At 34.0% G+C, this 15,719-nt stretch overlaps 2 protein-coding genes across 2 annotated transcripts; both read right to left on the bottom strand.

Moving 5' to 3' along the window:
* Nucleotides 1-1,973: 1,973 nt before the first annotated feature.
* On the bottom strand, nucleotides 1,974-4,939 carry LOC133878873 (F-box protein At3g07870-like). The gene is made up of 2 exons (XM_062317427.1): nucleotides 3,742-4,939; nucleotides 1,974-2,126 (listed from the first exon to the last, which is right to left on the bottom strand). Exon 1 carries the CDS (start codon nucleotides 4,883-4,885, stop codon nucleotides 3,743-3,745), a length of 1,143 nt encoding a protein of 380 aa, XP_062173411.1. The 5' UTR covers nucleotides 4,886-4,939; the 3' UTR covers nucleotides 1,974-2,126; nucleotide 3,742.
* Nucleotides 4,940-7,314: 2,375 nt separating this feature from the next.
* Nucleotides 7,315-9,496, bottom strand: LOC133878874 (F-box/kelch-repeat protein At3g23880-like). The gene is made up of 2 exons (XM_062317428.1): nucleotides 8,174-9,496; nucleotides 7,315-7,540 (listed from the first exon to the last, which is right to left on the bottom strand). The coding sequence occupies exon 1, from the start codon at nucleotides 9,300-9,302 to the stop codon at nucleotides 8,175-8,177; it is 1,128 nt and encodes a 375-aa protein (XP_062173412.1). The 5' UTR covers nucleotides 9,303-9,496; the 3' UTR covers nucleotides 7,315-7,540; nucleotide 8,174.
* Between the last annotated feature and the right edge of the window lie 6,223 nt (nucleotides 9,497-15,719).

Raw genomic sequence — 15,719 nt, 5'->3', positions numbered from 1 at the left:
AGAGGGATTTGTGAAATGATATCTAATTCGGCCTTGTAGAAAAGAGAGTTAAGAAGCTACCCATTCCAACAATGAGAATCCTGATCAATTAATACTCTAACCGTAGCATTTGCAAGAAATAAAGCCTTTAGAGATTGAATAGCATATGTAGTTGGAGTGGGGAGCCATTTATCCTATCAGATTTTCACATCTCTATCATCCTCAATTCTCCATATTAGACATTCTTTGAGAAAATCTTTTGCACCAAAAATGCTTCGCCATGCAAATGAAGGTCTGCTTCCTAGATTGGCCTCCAAAAAAATCACACTTGGAAAGTATTTAGCTTTTAAAATCTGGCCAACAAAACTATTAAGATTCTAAATAAGTTGGCATCACTGTTTTGCTAGCAAAGCTCTATTGAAACACCGCAAATTACGAAAACCCATACCACTCTTCGATTTCGAGAATCTCAGTTTCTTCCAACTCATTCAATAGATCTTGGATTCATTTTATTTATTTATTTATTTTTTTTGTCTCCACCAAAATTTCTGCATCATGCAATTAATTTTAGTACTCAAACCCAAATAGAAGAGAAAAACATTCATGCTGTATGTTGGAATGGCTTGGATCACACATTTGATGAGGATTTATTTCCTAGCTTGACAGAAACCTAGCCTTTTAATTATATGCAGGAAGACATTAACAATGGAGTAATATTTTAAAAGTATGTATAATTTTCCATTTTTTTTCTATTAAAAAAAATTATGCCAAGAAATTTAGTGGCCTAATCTAATGGCCATTTAAACTACTTTACTAAAACCATTTTCCCCTTCCCAATATTGAATAGATAATAATAAATAAATAAATAAAGAAAACAACAACAACATAAAAAAACAACAAAAACAAAACAAAACCGTACTTCACTTTAAGGTTTCCTAGAAAATATTTTAGAAATTGAATTCGATCTCATAGTGTTTAGAAGCCTGTGATAGGAGCCTGCAATTCCCCACCCTAAAAACATATTGAATTTTTTTTTTCAAAGCAATATTAGATTTCGGTGAGTTTGGATTGAAAAATAATAAAATATAATAAAAAAACAAGTGTTACCCAAACATGAATGCGTTGTATACTGCAAGATTGATCGAAAATAATTTTTGAAAAAGAACAATCTTAATTCAAATGGTCAAAGAATGATCTAATGATAAGGCAAAATGGCAGTTAAAAATATGAAACAAGTAACAATGAGTATTTCTACACCAACCACTTGCACTAGAAAATTTCCATGATAGGCAGTGGTTAATAACTTAGTATAGAGTATTATGCTACACACATTCCCAATTACCCACATTTATTGCCCCCACTCTCTTGGGTGACTTTTAAATGGATGAAGATCTACAATTTCTCAATTAAAAATTTATACCGTATTTAGACATCAAATCGCTTCAAAAGTGCTACTTATTATAAATAAAAAATGTGACACATTACAATTGAGAAAAAAGTCAAAATTTGTTTTTTAGTTCTCTAAAAAAAAGCTTTGAAGCAAATGTGAAAAAGACACATTTTGAGAAGAAAATTCTTTTTGGTTATCTCGATAATATGCTACATTTTTAATGTGGCATTTTTCAAGAGTTTCGATGTCTAAAAACAACCTAAATTTGCTAATTTGAGAAAGAAATTACAGAAGATCATGATCCAAAGCAAACCACCATTGAATTTGAAATAGATCTTTAAAAAGCCTTTTAAAGAAGTGTGAAAATCAGCATAAAGAAATTTGAGTGTGTGTAGCATTACTCAACTCCATCACATATTAGATTTGCACTTGAAAATGCAGAACATAACTCAAGGACTAATTTTAAATGAAGCAGCAGAAACTTATAAAGAGTACACGAGTGTCTACAGAGACATTTCCTACCCAACAAACAGGTCCTACAGTTTGGAATATTTACACACATTATATATAGATATATATAGATAGATAGAGGGAAAGATATTCATGGCTAAAATGTTTCAGACATTGCCATTTACTAATTCGATATCAAATCAAACTGCTTCAAAGATGGGTGAGTGCTTGAGTCAATCCTACATGCACAGATGAGGTCTTCAATTTAGTGAAAGCGTCCTTCTTTACCATGCAGGTGGGAAAGATGCTGAAAAGGAATCAAAAGATAAATAAAGCATCGAGTCAATAACATATAACCTCTTTTAAACACATTCATCTCAATGAAATATACTATAAGCGGGTTATGCTAGAGATTTGAAAAAGTGATGTCCTTGTCAGTGTTCACAAATGTCAGATTCAAGATCAAGATCAAGATCAAGCTCTTTTACACCACGGTTTGTGGCCACCAGGAGCAGCCCATTAAGTAAGGGCATCTCCCGCATATGCTCTACTTTAGTTAAATTTGGCTATTTTTGTCTTTTTTTCTTCCTCCAGCAGATTAGTCATCTTAACTTTTTTCTTAACTTCATCAACAGTGAATAGCTACTACTGGCTATTCACTGTTCATCAGTTATCTAATTTTTTATTATATTTTCTCTTTCTCTCACCCTCTCCCTCACTTCAATCTCTCTCTCGCTCGCTCATTTCTCATCTCCATCCCTCTCTTTCAAATCCGCATGTCCCCCACTTCCCCACTTAGGGTTCGACGAAGAAGGAAGGAGAAGAATCGAAGAAGGAGATCTAAGAAAGGTGGGTCGACCGAGGAGAGGCGCTGATTTTTTCCGGCGAGCAGAGGCCCCGATTTCCATCGAGTAGAGGCACCGATTTTCCTGTGGGTTGCGGGTCGTCGCCCAACGGTTGAAGAGTGATTTCCGGCGACTTCCAGAGGTTGAAAGTTGTTTTCTGTGGATTTTTCCTTAGTTAGCCAATTTGGTGTGTTCTCTGTGGTGGCGTCAGTAATTTCGGTTGTGTGTGTTGGCTGTGTTGTGAACTTCCGGCCGTGTGTGTGTGTGAATCTCTTGTTGAATTTTAGACAAACCCATGAGATTTGATGGATAATATTTTGCAATCCCTGTTTACTCGTCCCCTGATTTGTGAATTTGGGTTTGATCAATTTTGGAGATAATTTGTGTTTGTTGTTGTTTTGGCCAGAAGTTAATTGGGTGTGGAATTCTACTGAACCCACCGGAGGAGGAGTGAACGGAGAGTGTTTTGGCCGGAAATTGGTTGGGGGTGGAATTCTGGTGAACCCACCGGCGATGAGTGACCGTAGAGAGAGAGAGAGGGGGAAGAGGGAGAGAAAAAATAAAAAATAAAGAAAAGATTAAAAAAATAATATTTTAAGAAAATGAAGAGTGGAATAGAGATTATTGTTGGAGTATTTTTAAGATAGTTGGTGTTTAAAGTAGAGATTGATACTTTTTGAGTAGCTATTTTAACTCTAACGGCCGGAGATGGCCTAAATGCTAACCAATTGCAAGTTATGAAGAACATCTTGGGGCAAGTTGCTGAGCCTATCATTGATGTCAAAAACAAAATGGGTGGCAATGAGAATCCTGGGTCCCTTAGAATTGGGCTGCATCGCTGAAATACATCACTCTTTTTACCTAATAAACGTCTAAAGGCAATCAATTTGTCAAACACATGCGTTCAATTGAGTCTTTTTACCTAATTCTATATATGAAAATGAAGTTGTATGATCCGTATCAAACCAGCTTTCACTCAATAAAATGAATCTCAAAATTTAGGACCAAACATTCTTATTAAACAAGAAAAGAAAGACAGAAACATGAATTGAAGAAGATAAGGGCATGGAGCCATACCTCACGGATTATCCTCCCCTCCATTGTTCAAAACCGAACTCAGCTTGTAGTCTACGACTTGAAACGTGTTCCGAGACCCTTCAAATTGAAGATTCGTCTCTGTTTGTGCCAAAATATCAAACAAGACCAGCTGCCTCTCACTATTCACGACGAACAACTCTCCGTTCTTCCAAAACCCCAATGGACTTTTCAAATGCAATGGGAGTCGAATGCTAAGAAGTCTAGTCCACGACTCCCTAACACCAAATTCAAGCATGACCCATATATCCAAATACATCATTTTCTTCTGAAAGTGATCAGGAGGACAAACAAACATAGCAAGAGATCCCTTCAACTCCGTGACAGTCCGCGTGCATTCACCGTAAGCACGGAAAAAACGAGCATCTGGAAACAGCATTATTCGGAACTCCTCATTGCTGAAGTCAAAAGCAACTATTCTGTCGTCCACATAATCTTTGTATGTGTAGTAATCATACCATAGAAAAATCCCATCCAATGCTGCGCTCTGCAAAATGAGATGCTTCTCAATGTTCACGCTCATATCAAGCAGTCTCCAAGATCCAGATCTTAGGCTGTATATTTCTGCTTTCAACCATCTACCGACATCTGCGTCTACAAGTGTGACCACCTTGAAGTCATTGGATCCCGAATCGAAACCGAACCCCACATAATGGAACCCAAAATCATCGTTGGGGACTCTGAGTCCAGTGTGACAGCGAGAAGGCGCGGCCGGGAGAGCCTCAAGGTCTGATGACGTGGCGGGATTCCAGAGATAGATGTTGCTTAGCATTACGTCCCAGAGACAGAGCAAGCCATTACAGGAAGCGACGATGTCAAAGTGTGGTGGTGCTGGTGGAAAATTCAGAGGGGTTTGAGACGCGCAGCAGAGGGAGTCGTAATAACGGAAAGAGTGTATTCGCTTTCCGGATTTGGATATGTCATCGGCGAAGAAGAGAATAAGACGGAGAGGATGACTGGGGTTTGGGGTGAGAATGGAGTGATTGAGGAGGTTTTTGGAGAGGAAATCAGGGTTTCCTATGAGAGCACGCCATCTTTTGGAGACACTCTTGAATCGGATCAGACATTTTGGAGGCAGCCTCGACAGTATCTTCACAACCACTTCCTCCGGCAGATAGCTTGCCATTCTCCCGACCTTTGCTCTGCGTCTGGTTAAAGGCTACAAGGTCTTCTCGGTTCTCTAAATTTTAGTAAGTTTTTTATTTTTTTTGAAAGGAAAGTTTTAGTAAGTTTATTGTGAACTTTTGATTTTATTATTATTATTATTATATAAGAAATTACATCCAATACATTTTGATTGGGTTATTGGCAATTTGGCATGATTTTATTAAGAAATAAATAAATAACACATACTTCCTTTAAACTATCATTTTAATTGTTAACATTTCTCTAAAACTATCAATTGTGCCGATGGAGTAATTTTGAACACCATACACATGTCTCTTTTGTGTCCCTCTAATAATAAGGTGACTTTTAAAATTACCACTCGATCAAAACGAGTAATGCTAGAAGTCCTTCATGTATCTCTTGTGTCCTTTCAAAAATAAGGTGACTTTTAAAATTACCATTGTACTTATAATTGATTACTATTAAATTTTGATCAAATTGTGATTTTAAAAGCTACTTCACTTTTTAGGAACACAAAAATGACACATGAAGGACTTATAAAATTACCCGATCAAAACTCAACAATGATCAATTAAGCTAATGATGATTTTAAAAGCCACATCACTATTAGAGGGTCATAAGAGTGACTTCTCAATGTTTCTAAACTATCAAAAAAATTAAAAAAAAAATGTCAATATTCCATTGCCAACAAAAGAATAAGAATGATTCTAAAAAAAAATTCAATAAGACAAAAATATTTTTATAAATTTGAAGTAAAAAAAATATTAAATCTAAAGAAGTAGAAAAATTATAAACAATTATAAAATTATATATATAAGGAATAATAAAATTAATGAAAAAAAAGAGGAAAAAATGGGGGTTGTTTGGCTTAACTGAAAATTATTAAAAAATATATATATAAATTTTAATAAAAAATTAATAATCTAAGGGGTGGCTCTTTTTTTAGATTTTTTTAATAATTTTTATTTTACTTTTTACTTTTTTTAGTGCAATTTTTTTAATTTCATGAATAGTATTTTAGTCAATTAAGGACATTGACATTTTTTTAATAGTTTATGATGGACATTGATACAATTGATTGTTTAGACTTTGGAGAAAACCATTATTAATATTCAATAGAGTGAGAGTTTTCTGGGTATGTATACTATATCATTTTTTTCTAGTAAAAAAAATTATGCCAAGAAATTTAATGGCCATTTAAACTACTTCACTAAACCCTTTTCCCCTTCCCAATATTGAATAGGAAAAAATAAAATAAAACATAAACAATACAAAACGAAACCGTACTTCACTTGAAGGTTTAGTAGAAAATGTTTTAGAAATTGAATTCGATCTCATAGTGTGTATATGCCAGTTATAGGAGCATGCAAATACCAAAAACATATTGGATATTTGTTTTTTTCAAAGCAATATTAGATTTCGGTGAGTTTGGTTTGTTAATTGCTTAGTTAATAGCTCCAATGAAGATTCACAGTCAGAACAGAGTATTCACAAAAATAATAATAAATAAATAAATAAATAAAAAGAGAAGAAGATATTTGTGCTTTGTATTCTACACGATTGATAGAAAATAATATTTAAAAAAGAACAATTTTGAAATAAACCGGTAAAAACTCATACACCGTAATTCAAATGGTCAAAGAATGATCTAAAGATAGGGCAAAATGGCAGTTAAAAATAAGTAACAAGTAACAATCATCATTTCTGCACCAGCCAATTGCTTTGGAAAATTTTCATGATAGTCCTTGGTTAATAACTGAGAATCCAGTATTATGCTACACACTATCACTTATCTCCACTCATTGCCCCAATCTCTCGAGTAGCTTTTAAATCAAATCCGGATCCTAATTCTGAAATTAGGAAACTTAATTTGTTTCAAAGCATCAAAACACTACAAAAATGCTATCTATTAATAAAAATGCAACATATTACTGTTGAAAATTAAATATATTTTCATAAACTTCTTGCTCTCTATCTCATAAAAAAAAAAAAAAAAAATTAAGTCAAAACTGTATTTTAATTCTCTTTAAAAAGAAAAAAAAAGCATCTACACAAAAATTAAAAAAAAAATGCCTTGTGGGAGAAAAATTCTTTCGGGTTGTCTCGATAATATGCTACCGAATTTTTCAAGCGTTTCAATGCCTAAATATAGCCTAAATTCTGTAATTTGAGAAAAAAATTGTAGAAGATCTTGATACAAACCAAACCACCATTGAATTTGAAATAGATGTTTAAAAGCCATTTAGGGAAGTGTGAAAATTAGGTAGAGAGAAGTTTGAGTGTGTGTAACATTACTCAACTCTGTTACGACATCAGATTTGCGCTTGAAAAATGCAGAGCATATCACAAAAGGACTAATTTTAAATGAAACAGCAGAAACTTATAAAGAGTACATGACTGTCTAAAGAGACATTTCCTACGCAACAAACAGGTCCTACAGTTTGGAATATTTACACATGATATATAGATATATACAGATAGATAGAGGGAAAGACATTCATGGCTAAAATGTTTCAGACATTGCCATTTACTAATTCAAAATCAAAACAAACTGCTTCAAAGATGGGTGAGTGCTTGAGACATGGCTACATGCACAGTTGAGGTCTTCAATTTAGTGAAAGCGTCCTTCTTTACCACGCAGGTGGGAAAGATGCTGAAAAAGAATCAAAAGATAAATAATGCATTGAGTCAATAACATATAACCTCTTTTAAAAAAATAGCTAAACCTAAACACATTCATCATTAATGAAATAAACTATAATCTGGTTATGCTAGAGATTTGAAAAAGTGATGTCCTTGTCAGTGTTCACAAATGTCAGATTCAAGATCAAGATCAAGATCAAGCTCTTTTACACCTCGGTTTGTGGCCAACATGAGCAGCCCATTAAGTAAATGCTAACCAATTGCAAGTTATGAAGAACATCTTGGGGCAAGTTGCTGAGCCTATCATTGATGTCAAAAAACAAAATGAGTGGCAATGAAACAATGAAAATCCTGGGTCTCTTAGAATTGGGCCTGCATCGCTGAAATATATCACTCTTTTTACCTAATAAAAGTCTAAAGGCAATCAACTACTCTTTCAGTTAATTTGTCAAACACATGCGTTGTTCAATTCAGTCTTTTTACCTAATTCTATATATGAAAATGATGCTGTATGATCCGTATCAAACCAGCTTTCACTCAATAACATGAAACTCAAAATTTAGGACCAAACATTCTTATTTAACAAAAGAAAGAAAGAAAGAAAGAAACATGAATTGAACAAGCAAAGGGCATGGGGCCATACCTCAAGGATTATCCTCCCCTCCATTGATCAAAGCCGAACTCAGCTTGTAGTCTACAACTTGAAACTCCCGAGACCCTTCAAATTGAAGATTCGTCTCTGTTTGTGCCAAAACATCATACAAGACCAGATGCCTCTCCCTATTCACGATGAACAACTCTCCGTTCTTCCAAAACCCTAATGGCCTTTCCAAATGCAATGGGAATCCAATGCTAAGAAGTCTAGTCCACGACTCCCTAACACCAAATTCAAGCATGACCCATATATCCAAATGCATGTTTTTCTTCCGGCAAGGAAAAACAAACATAGCAAGAGATCCCTTCAACTCCGTGACAGTCCGCGTGCATTGACCGTAATCACGGAAAAAACGAGCATCTAGAAACAGCATTGTTCGGAACTCCTCATCGCTGAAGTCAAATGCAACTATTATCTCCTTATCTTCGTCCACAGGGTGTTCCTCGTATCCGTAGTCAAGATACCATAGGAAAACCCCATCCAATGCTGCCCTCCGCGAATCGACATATATCCCAAAGGCCACGCTTAGATCAAGCTGTCTCCAAGAACCGCATCTTAGGCTGTATATTTCTTCTTCATACCATCGAGTACCAGCTCCGTCTACAAAATGAAGAAGCCTGACCACTTTGAAGTCGTTAGATCGAGAGTCGAAACCGAACCCGACCTGATACACATCGGCTGCACGTCGACGGTGAGAAGACGCGGCCGGGAGAGCCTTGAGTTCTGATGAAGTTGCAGGATTCCAGAGATAGACGTCGCTTGGCACATAGGCCCAGAGGCAGAGCATGCCATTACAGGAAGCGACTATGTCAAATGTTGGTGCTGGTGGGAGATTCAGAGGTGCTTGAGACGCGCAGTGGAGGGAGTCGTAAGAGCGGAAAGAGTGTATTTGCGTTCCGGGGTCGTATTTGTCTCTGGCAAAGAAGATGATATGACGGAGAGGATCACTGGAGCTTTGGGTGATAATGGAGTGGTTGAGTAGGTTTTTGGAGAGGAAATCAGGGTTTCCTATGAGAGCTTGCCACCTTTTGGAGACACTCTTGAATCGGATAAGAGATTTTGGAGGCAGCCTCGACAGTATCTTCACCACCACTTCCTCAGGCACATATCTTGCCATTCTTCCCAGCTCAAGCTCAAGCTCTGCTCTCACAAAAATGGGACAATAAATTTTAAATTCTTAAATTACAGCCATTTTTAGGCATCCCTAAAATTAAAAAGATTATAGATTAGTGCTGTGAATCGAGTATATTTTGAACAGATTCTTGCTGTTCTAAAAAAAAAATTGAGCCAAAAATTTGGTATGTTTGGGAAACCATTTTGTAGTAGAACTTTTGTTTGAAGAGTTATTTAACATGAGATTGATGTGATATTAGAGCATTAATATCAGTTTTTTTAACTATTTTCTTTAAATATAGAAAATAAAAATACATTTTACTTTCTTATAAAAAACACCACCACCGGAACTTTTTTTTATTTTTTCTTATATCATTAAAATATTAATTTTTTCCTTTTACTTTAATTAAAGGTAAGGAAAAGATTAACAAGTATAAAAGAAATAATATATTTTGTAAAAAAACAATTGAATGGAAAGTAAAAACAATTGAATGAGAAGTGAATAGTGATTTCTAATGTAAAAATAAACCTTTTAGAATGAAAATTATTTTTGTGTAACTCATGCCACATTTTTAATTAGCGGCATTTTCAAGCGTTTTGATGATTATGGATAGCCTGAGTGAGGTAATTTAAAAATTTAAACTTACTTTGGAATTGTCTAATATGAGTCACATACATACATAAATCACACATCAAATATAAATGCAAATACAAAATGTGTAAAAACTATAAAAAAGGTGTAAAAATATCACATTTCGTCCGAATGAGAAATGATAAAAATACAATTAGTTCACAACCTTAAGACAAATTAAGATGACTCAGATGAGACCTATTATATAAGTCCCACCTCAATATATCTTGGGGTTGTGCACAGTAGTAATACCTGAATCACAACCCCATCCAAATACAAAAATTTAGAAATAACTCCTTCATAGGAACAAGAGCTTTTTTATTTTATTTTAAATGAAAAGTCAGAATTTAAAGTTAATTAATTTAACGATATGTATGAAATCAATATTAACACATCTTTTAAAAATTTAAATAATATAAAATCACCTAACTATGATATATATTTTTAAATCTTAACAATCCCATTTGTTTGCTATTTTATGCTAATATGAATTTTGATTTGGGAGACGATGCTATTGATTTTATTTTATTTTTTTTGTTTTTCTATTTAATTGAGGGAAAGGGTTACATAGGAAGACCTGTCCTACTTCTGATCTGAACAAAAGAGAAGATGGTTAATTCAAGGGTTAAATACCCCAGAGGTACTTGAGTTTTACGTGTTTTTAAATTTAGTACTTCAGTTTCATTTCGTATCACAGGTAGTACCTGAATTTGGAAGAAAAAATCATTGTGCTATTTCTCGTCCAAATTTCAACTTCTCGCCACGTGTCAACCGCTGAGGTTGACACGTGGCACCACATAAAAAAAAATTAAAAAAAATTAAAAAAATGATTAAAATTAAAAAAAAAAAAAAAAAAAAAAAAAAAAGAGAAGCCACCCCCCTTGGCCACCATGGGGGTGCTGCCCACCCCCCTTGGCCACCATGGGGGTGCCGCCCACCCCCTTGGCCGGTCTGGCCGGTCTGGGGTGGCCGAACCACCCCATGGTGGCCAAGGGGGGTGGCTCAGCCACCCCTCTTTTTTTTTCTTTTTTTTTTTTTAATTTTAATCATTTTTTTAATTTTTTAATTTTTAATTTTTTTTATGTGGTACCACGTGTCAACCGCTGAGGTTGACACGTGGCGAGAAGTTGAAATTTGGACAAGAAATAGTACAATGATTTTTTCTCCCAAATTCAGGTACTACCTGTGATACGAAATGAAACTGAAGTACTAAATTTAAAAACACGTAAAACTCAAGTACCTCATAAGTATTTAACCCTTAATTCAAATATTGAAAAATGGGTAAATTTTTTGACATTATAATCAAACCAAACTAAAACAATTTAAAAATACAAATAAAATAAATAAATGATTCAATCATTTCAAAGGACGCTACTGATTTGACCGCACAATGACAACACCGGAAAATGCCAAGTGATTTGATACTTAGAAGGCCCCGTGACTCGACTATACACTACTGCCTACTCACTTTACTTGACCAAACACGCAAAGCTGACCCAGACCCTTCCAATCAATGGCTGTCTATATTTTTATATTCACCAAAATTCGCTTTATCCGGATTTAATTAAAAAAAATTAGGTTAAATCCCTTTTTCTAGTGAATTTTGGTAATTTTATTTTGGAAAAAATATATATTAGCCCCCAAACTACCATCCTTTATTCGGATGGCCTCCTAAATTTCCAATGCTTAGATTCTGGCCCCCTAAACTACCACTTTCTGATTTTTTGGCTACATCCGTCCATTTATACCGTCAATTTCAAACAGAATTTCGAAAAATACCCCTCCCTCACGATTAAGGGAGGGGTATTTTTGAGTTTTTGGTCAAATTCTGTTAGAATTAACGGTATAAATAGACGGATGGGGCCAAAAAATCAGAAAGTGGTAGTTTGGGGGGTCGGAGTGCAAGTATTGGTAGTTCAGGGTGCCATCCGGAGAAAGGGTGATAATTTGGGAGGTTAATATATATTTTTCCCTTTTATTTTTTTTTTGCCTTTTCAATTATTTTGTTACAAATAAAGATGTGGTAGTAGTCTAGGGATGTAAATAAGCCAGTCTGTTCAACAGTCCGCTCGATACCCGCTCGGTTTAGCCCGATTCGAACTCGAGCTTGATACTGTAGAAACTCGATCGTTACTGTTGAAACTCGCTCGATTAGTAAATGATACATATCCGACTCGCTCGATAAAACTCGATAGAGGCTCGCGAGCTCAACTCGTTTAAAGCTCAACCGGATTGCTCGCCCGACTCGTTAGTTCGACTCGTTAGCTCGTTCATATCTTACATATATATTAGTAAATAGTAAACATAGTATAATATATATAGTATTACATATTAATTATAATACTTTGATAACAATATTTAGTATGTTATATTAACATATTAAGTTATTAATAGTTAGTATATAACAATATAACAATATTAAATAGTTAGCATATATATATAAACACATATATCACATCACACATGGTTAACAATAGTTATATATTATACTTATATTATAGTTACTTAGTTATATAGAATATATTAGACTTACTATTTGTTCACATTATACATATACCATAGTTTATACTATGTATTTATATATAATAACATATTATTAATTTGTTACTTATAAACTATAGTTATGTAATATATTTTATAACATGCCTTATATACTTACATATTATATATGTGTGTTATTAATAAATGCATAGAGGTTGTTCATAAACTTGGGCTTGAATTCTGCTTTGATCACTTATTGAAAAATTTAATAGTTTACATCGAGTTCTAGTTGAGCCGAACTTGTCCAGTAACCCGGCTCGGCTCGAATGTCATTTTCAACGAACTCGAGCTCGCCCGAGTTTTAAACGAGCCGAGCTTGAACATGTAATTTATAGCTCAGCTCGAATTCAAGCTCGACTCATAAATGAGCCAGTCTTGAAATCTTCGAACTCGACTTGGCTCGACTCGATTACATCCCTATGTGGTACTATAGAAATTAAAGAAACCAAAAAATTACGGCCTCAGAATATAATATTGTCTGAATATAATATGTAGATTGCAAATTCTAAAATAGTACTCTGAAACAAAAATTAGAACAGCATAGAAGAAGAAGAAAAATAAAAAGATTAACCAAAAAATGCTGAAAAAAAAAAAAATTATCTAAATTGCAGAAACAGTTTATAGCAGTTTTTGACCGTTGAAAAAAAAAGTTTCTGACTGTTAAAAAAATACTTAGAAAATTTAGTTTTTGACGGTTGAGTAAACAGTTAATTATTCAAAAAAAATATTACTGTTAAAAAAACAGTTGTCCACATCAGAAAAATACCCAAGTAAACAATAAACTCGTGTGCAACGATGCGTAAGTACTAAATGCGTCTAAAGCGATTAAGCGACACACATGTGTGCGACGAGATGACACAACTAGCACATGTGTACTCAAAATCCTATATAGTATAATAGCAAGATAAATGCTTGTAAAGCACACACAAAGAGTAATTGAAAAAATAGAGGGAAAGTTGAAATATTCAAATTGGAAGAAAACTTAAATTTTCATGAAATAATTTTCAACATACTTGAGGTATCTCGCTTATGGGCATATACCCAAATAGTACTTCCGTCAAGAAAATTAACGAAATTTTATGTCAAACCAATCGAAACTTGACACGTGTCATATACAATATTATAAAATAATAAAATTTAAAAAACTTAAGTGTAAAAATCAAGAAAAAAAATAATTAGAAAACAACTATAAACTAATGTGAAAAAAAAAAAAAAAAAAAAAACCCAAAGGGTTTAGCCACCCCTTTAGGCCAATGGAAGTGGTGCTTCCACCCTCGTAAGGTTTGGGGTGATTTTGGCCACTCCCAAAGAGACCAAACCCCTATATATATATATATATATATTATCTTTTTAGCCCTTTGAGGCTAGTGCGGCCACCCCTATTTGGTTTGGGGATGGTTTGGACAACCGAAAAAATATATAACACATGTCAAATTTTGAGTGGTTGGACGTAGAATTTCATTAGTTTTGTTGATGAAAGATAAATGGAAGTACTAGTTAGATATATGCCCATAAGTGATGTACCTTAAGTAATTGAAAGTAAAATAAATAAGGAAAAGAATAAAATTATAAAAATTCAGGAGAAAAATTTAACCTTAATGAATTTTAAAAGACATTTTTCATCTTATCATCTATTATTTCCCGTATAGTTTAAATATTATTTCTTTATTTATTTTCTAAATATCGTATTTTTTTTTCGTCCTTTCTATACAGCGCAGAAAACTATAAATGAAACATTTTATCAAACAGACGTCTAACTTTTTTTTAATAGAGAAATGCTACGGATACTTTTAACAAGATATGGGTACCAAACTGGTATAAACGTGATTAATTTAAAATAATCAGAATGATTAATTAAGAAAAATACTGTGAGTATAAATTATGCTGGGAAAGTTATCAAATGTGTGTTGCCTTAGGGTTGGGTTAGGGTTAGGGTTTAGTCTCTTAGAGTCCGTTTGGGTTTAAGATTTCAAAAAATGTATTTTTAAAATAGTGATTTTAAAATGTGCAATTTAGAAAAGTGATTTTTAAAAACGTAGTTAAGCGTTTGACAAAATCGCAGTTTGGCCTTTAAAATCGCAGGTTAGCCTTTAAAATTTTGCGTTTTAAAAAAAGCATCAACCTGCTTGTGATTTGAAAATACAGATTTCTGTATTTTCAAATCGCAATTTTTTAAAAATGCAATTTTTAAACGGTTCATTTTATGCGATTTTGTTTAAAATCTCACATTTTGTCTATAAAATCGTAATTTCAAACACATTCTTAATCTATTTAAGCATTATTTTCTATTTTAATCGACAGCTTATGATTACTGAAAATTTAAATGGATGGTTTGTCAATTGTCCCCCTTTGTTTCAAGTTTCTCCCTCCCCTTCTTTGGGGCTTTCACGTTTCTCTCCCCTTATTTCGTCTCTTCTTCAGCTCAATTTCTTCAATTTTGCTATCATTGCAATATTGGTTTCTCTTGCATCAGTTTCTCAACAAATATAGCATGGAATGTAAGCAAAGGGATATGAAAGCCATGAGAGACACAAACTCCTTATAATTTGGCATAAATATGGTGCAGATGGTATGCCCATCTCCCAATTCCATGTTGAATCTCAAATCTTTGCATGTCCCTTTCTAAATCCTCTTCTGTAAGACCCTACTTTCAAACTACCTGAATAAGATGTACAAAATATAATGGATTCCCCAAGACTAACAACCCTCATAGACTTAGGCATGAAAATTTGTAATAAGGTCATATTTTTAAGTGATAAGGTCAAAGGTTTTTGCCTTCCTACCCCCGGTCACATAGCTGTTAGAGAGGCGTCATGACAGTAAGTCCCATGAAGCCTTTGCCTTCCAACAACAAAAGCCCGTCATGACATTAAATTTCAAATAAGCTATTGTTGACATCATCAAATAGATGTCAAATTGAAGCGATAATGTCCCTTGTTTGAAGACTTTTTGTGTTCCAAAGAGATCCGGCACCTGGACATCGCCTAGGGGTCATTTGGAAGTTGTGACATCATTTAGGATATTTCTGAACATCATTTGGACGCCATGACATATGCCCCGTTTGAAAATCTCTTAACCTTACTCTTAAAAAAAAGTAAAAAAGTTATATTGTAGTTAATTTTTTATTTTAAAAATAATAAAAAAGTGTTGATGTGATATAAAAAGTGAAAAAAGTATTGAAATTGATGTTTTTTTTAGAAGAAGTGAAAATAAGGAAAGTGGAGGAAAAAGTGAATTTTAAACGGGCCA

This window comes from Alnus glutinosa, chromosome 10, assembly GCF_958979055.1.
Source record: "Alnus glutinosa chromosome 10, dhAlnGlut1.1, whole genome shotgun sequence".
Classification (NCBI taxonomy): domain Eukaryota; kingdom Viridiplantae; phylum Streptophyta; class Magnoliopsida; order Fagales; family Betulaceae; genus Alnus; species Alnus glutinosa.
This window is presented reverse-complemented; position numbering and strand designations above follow the sequence as displayed.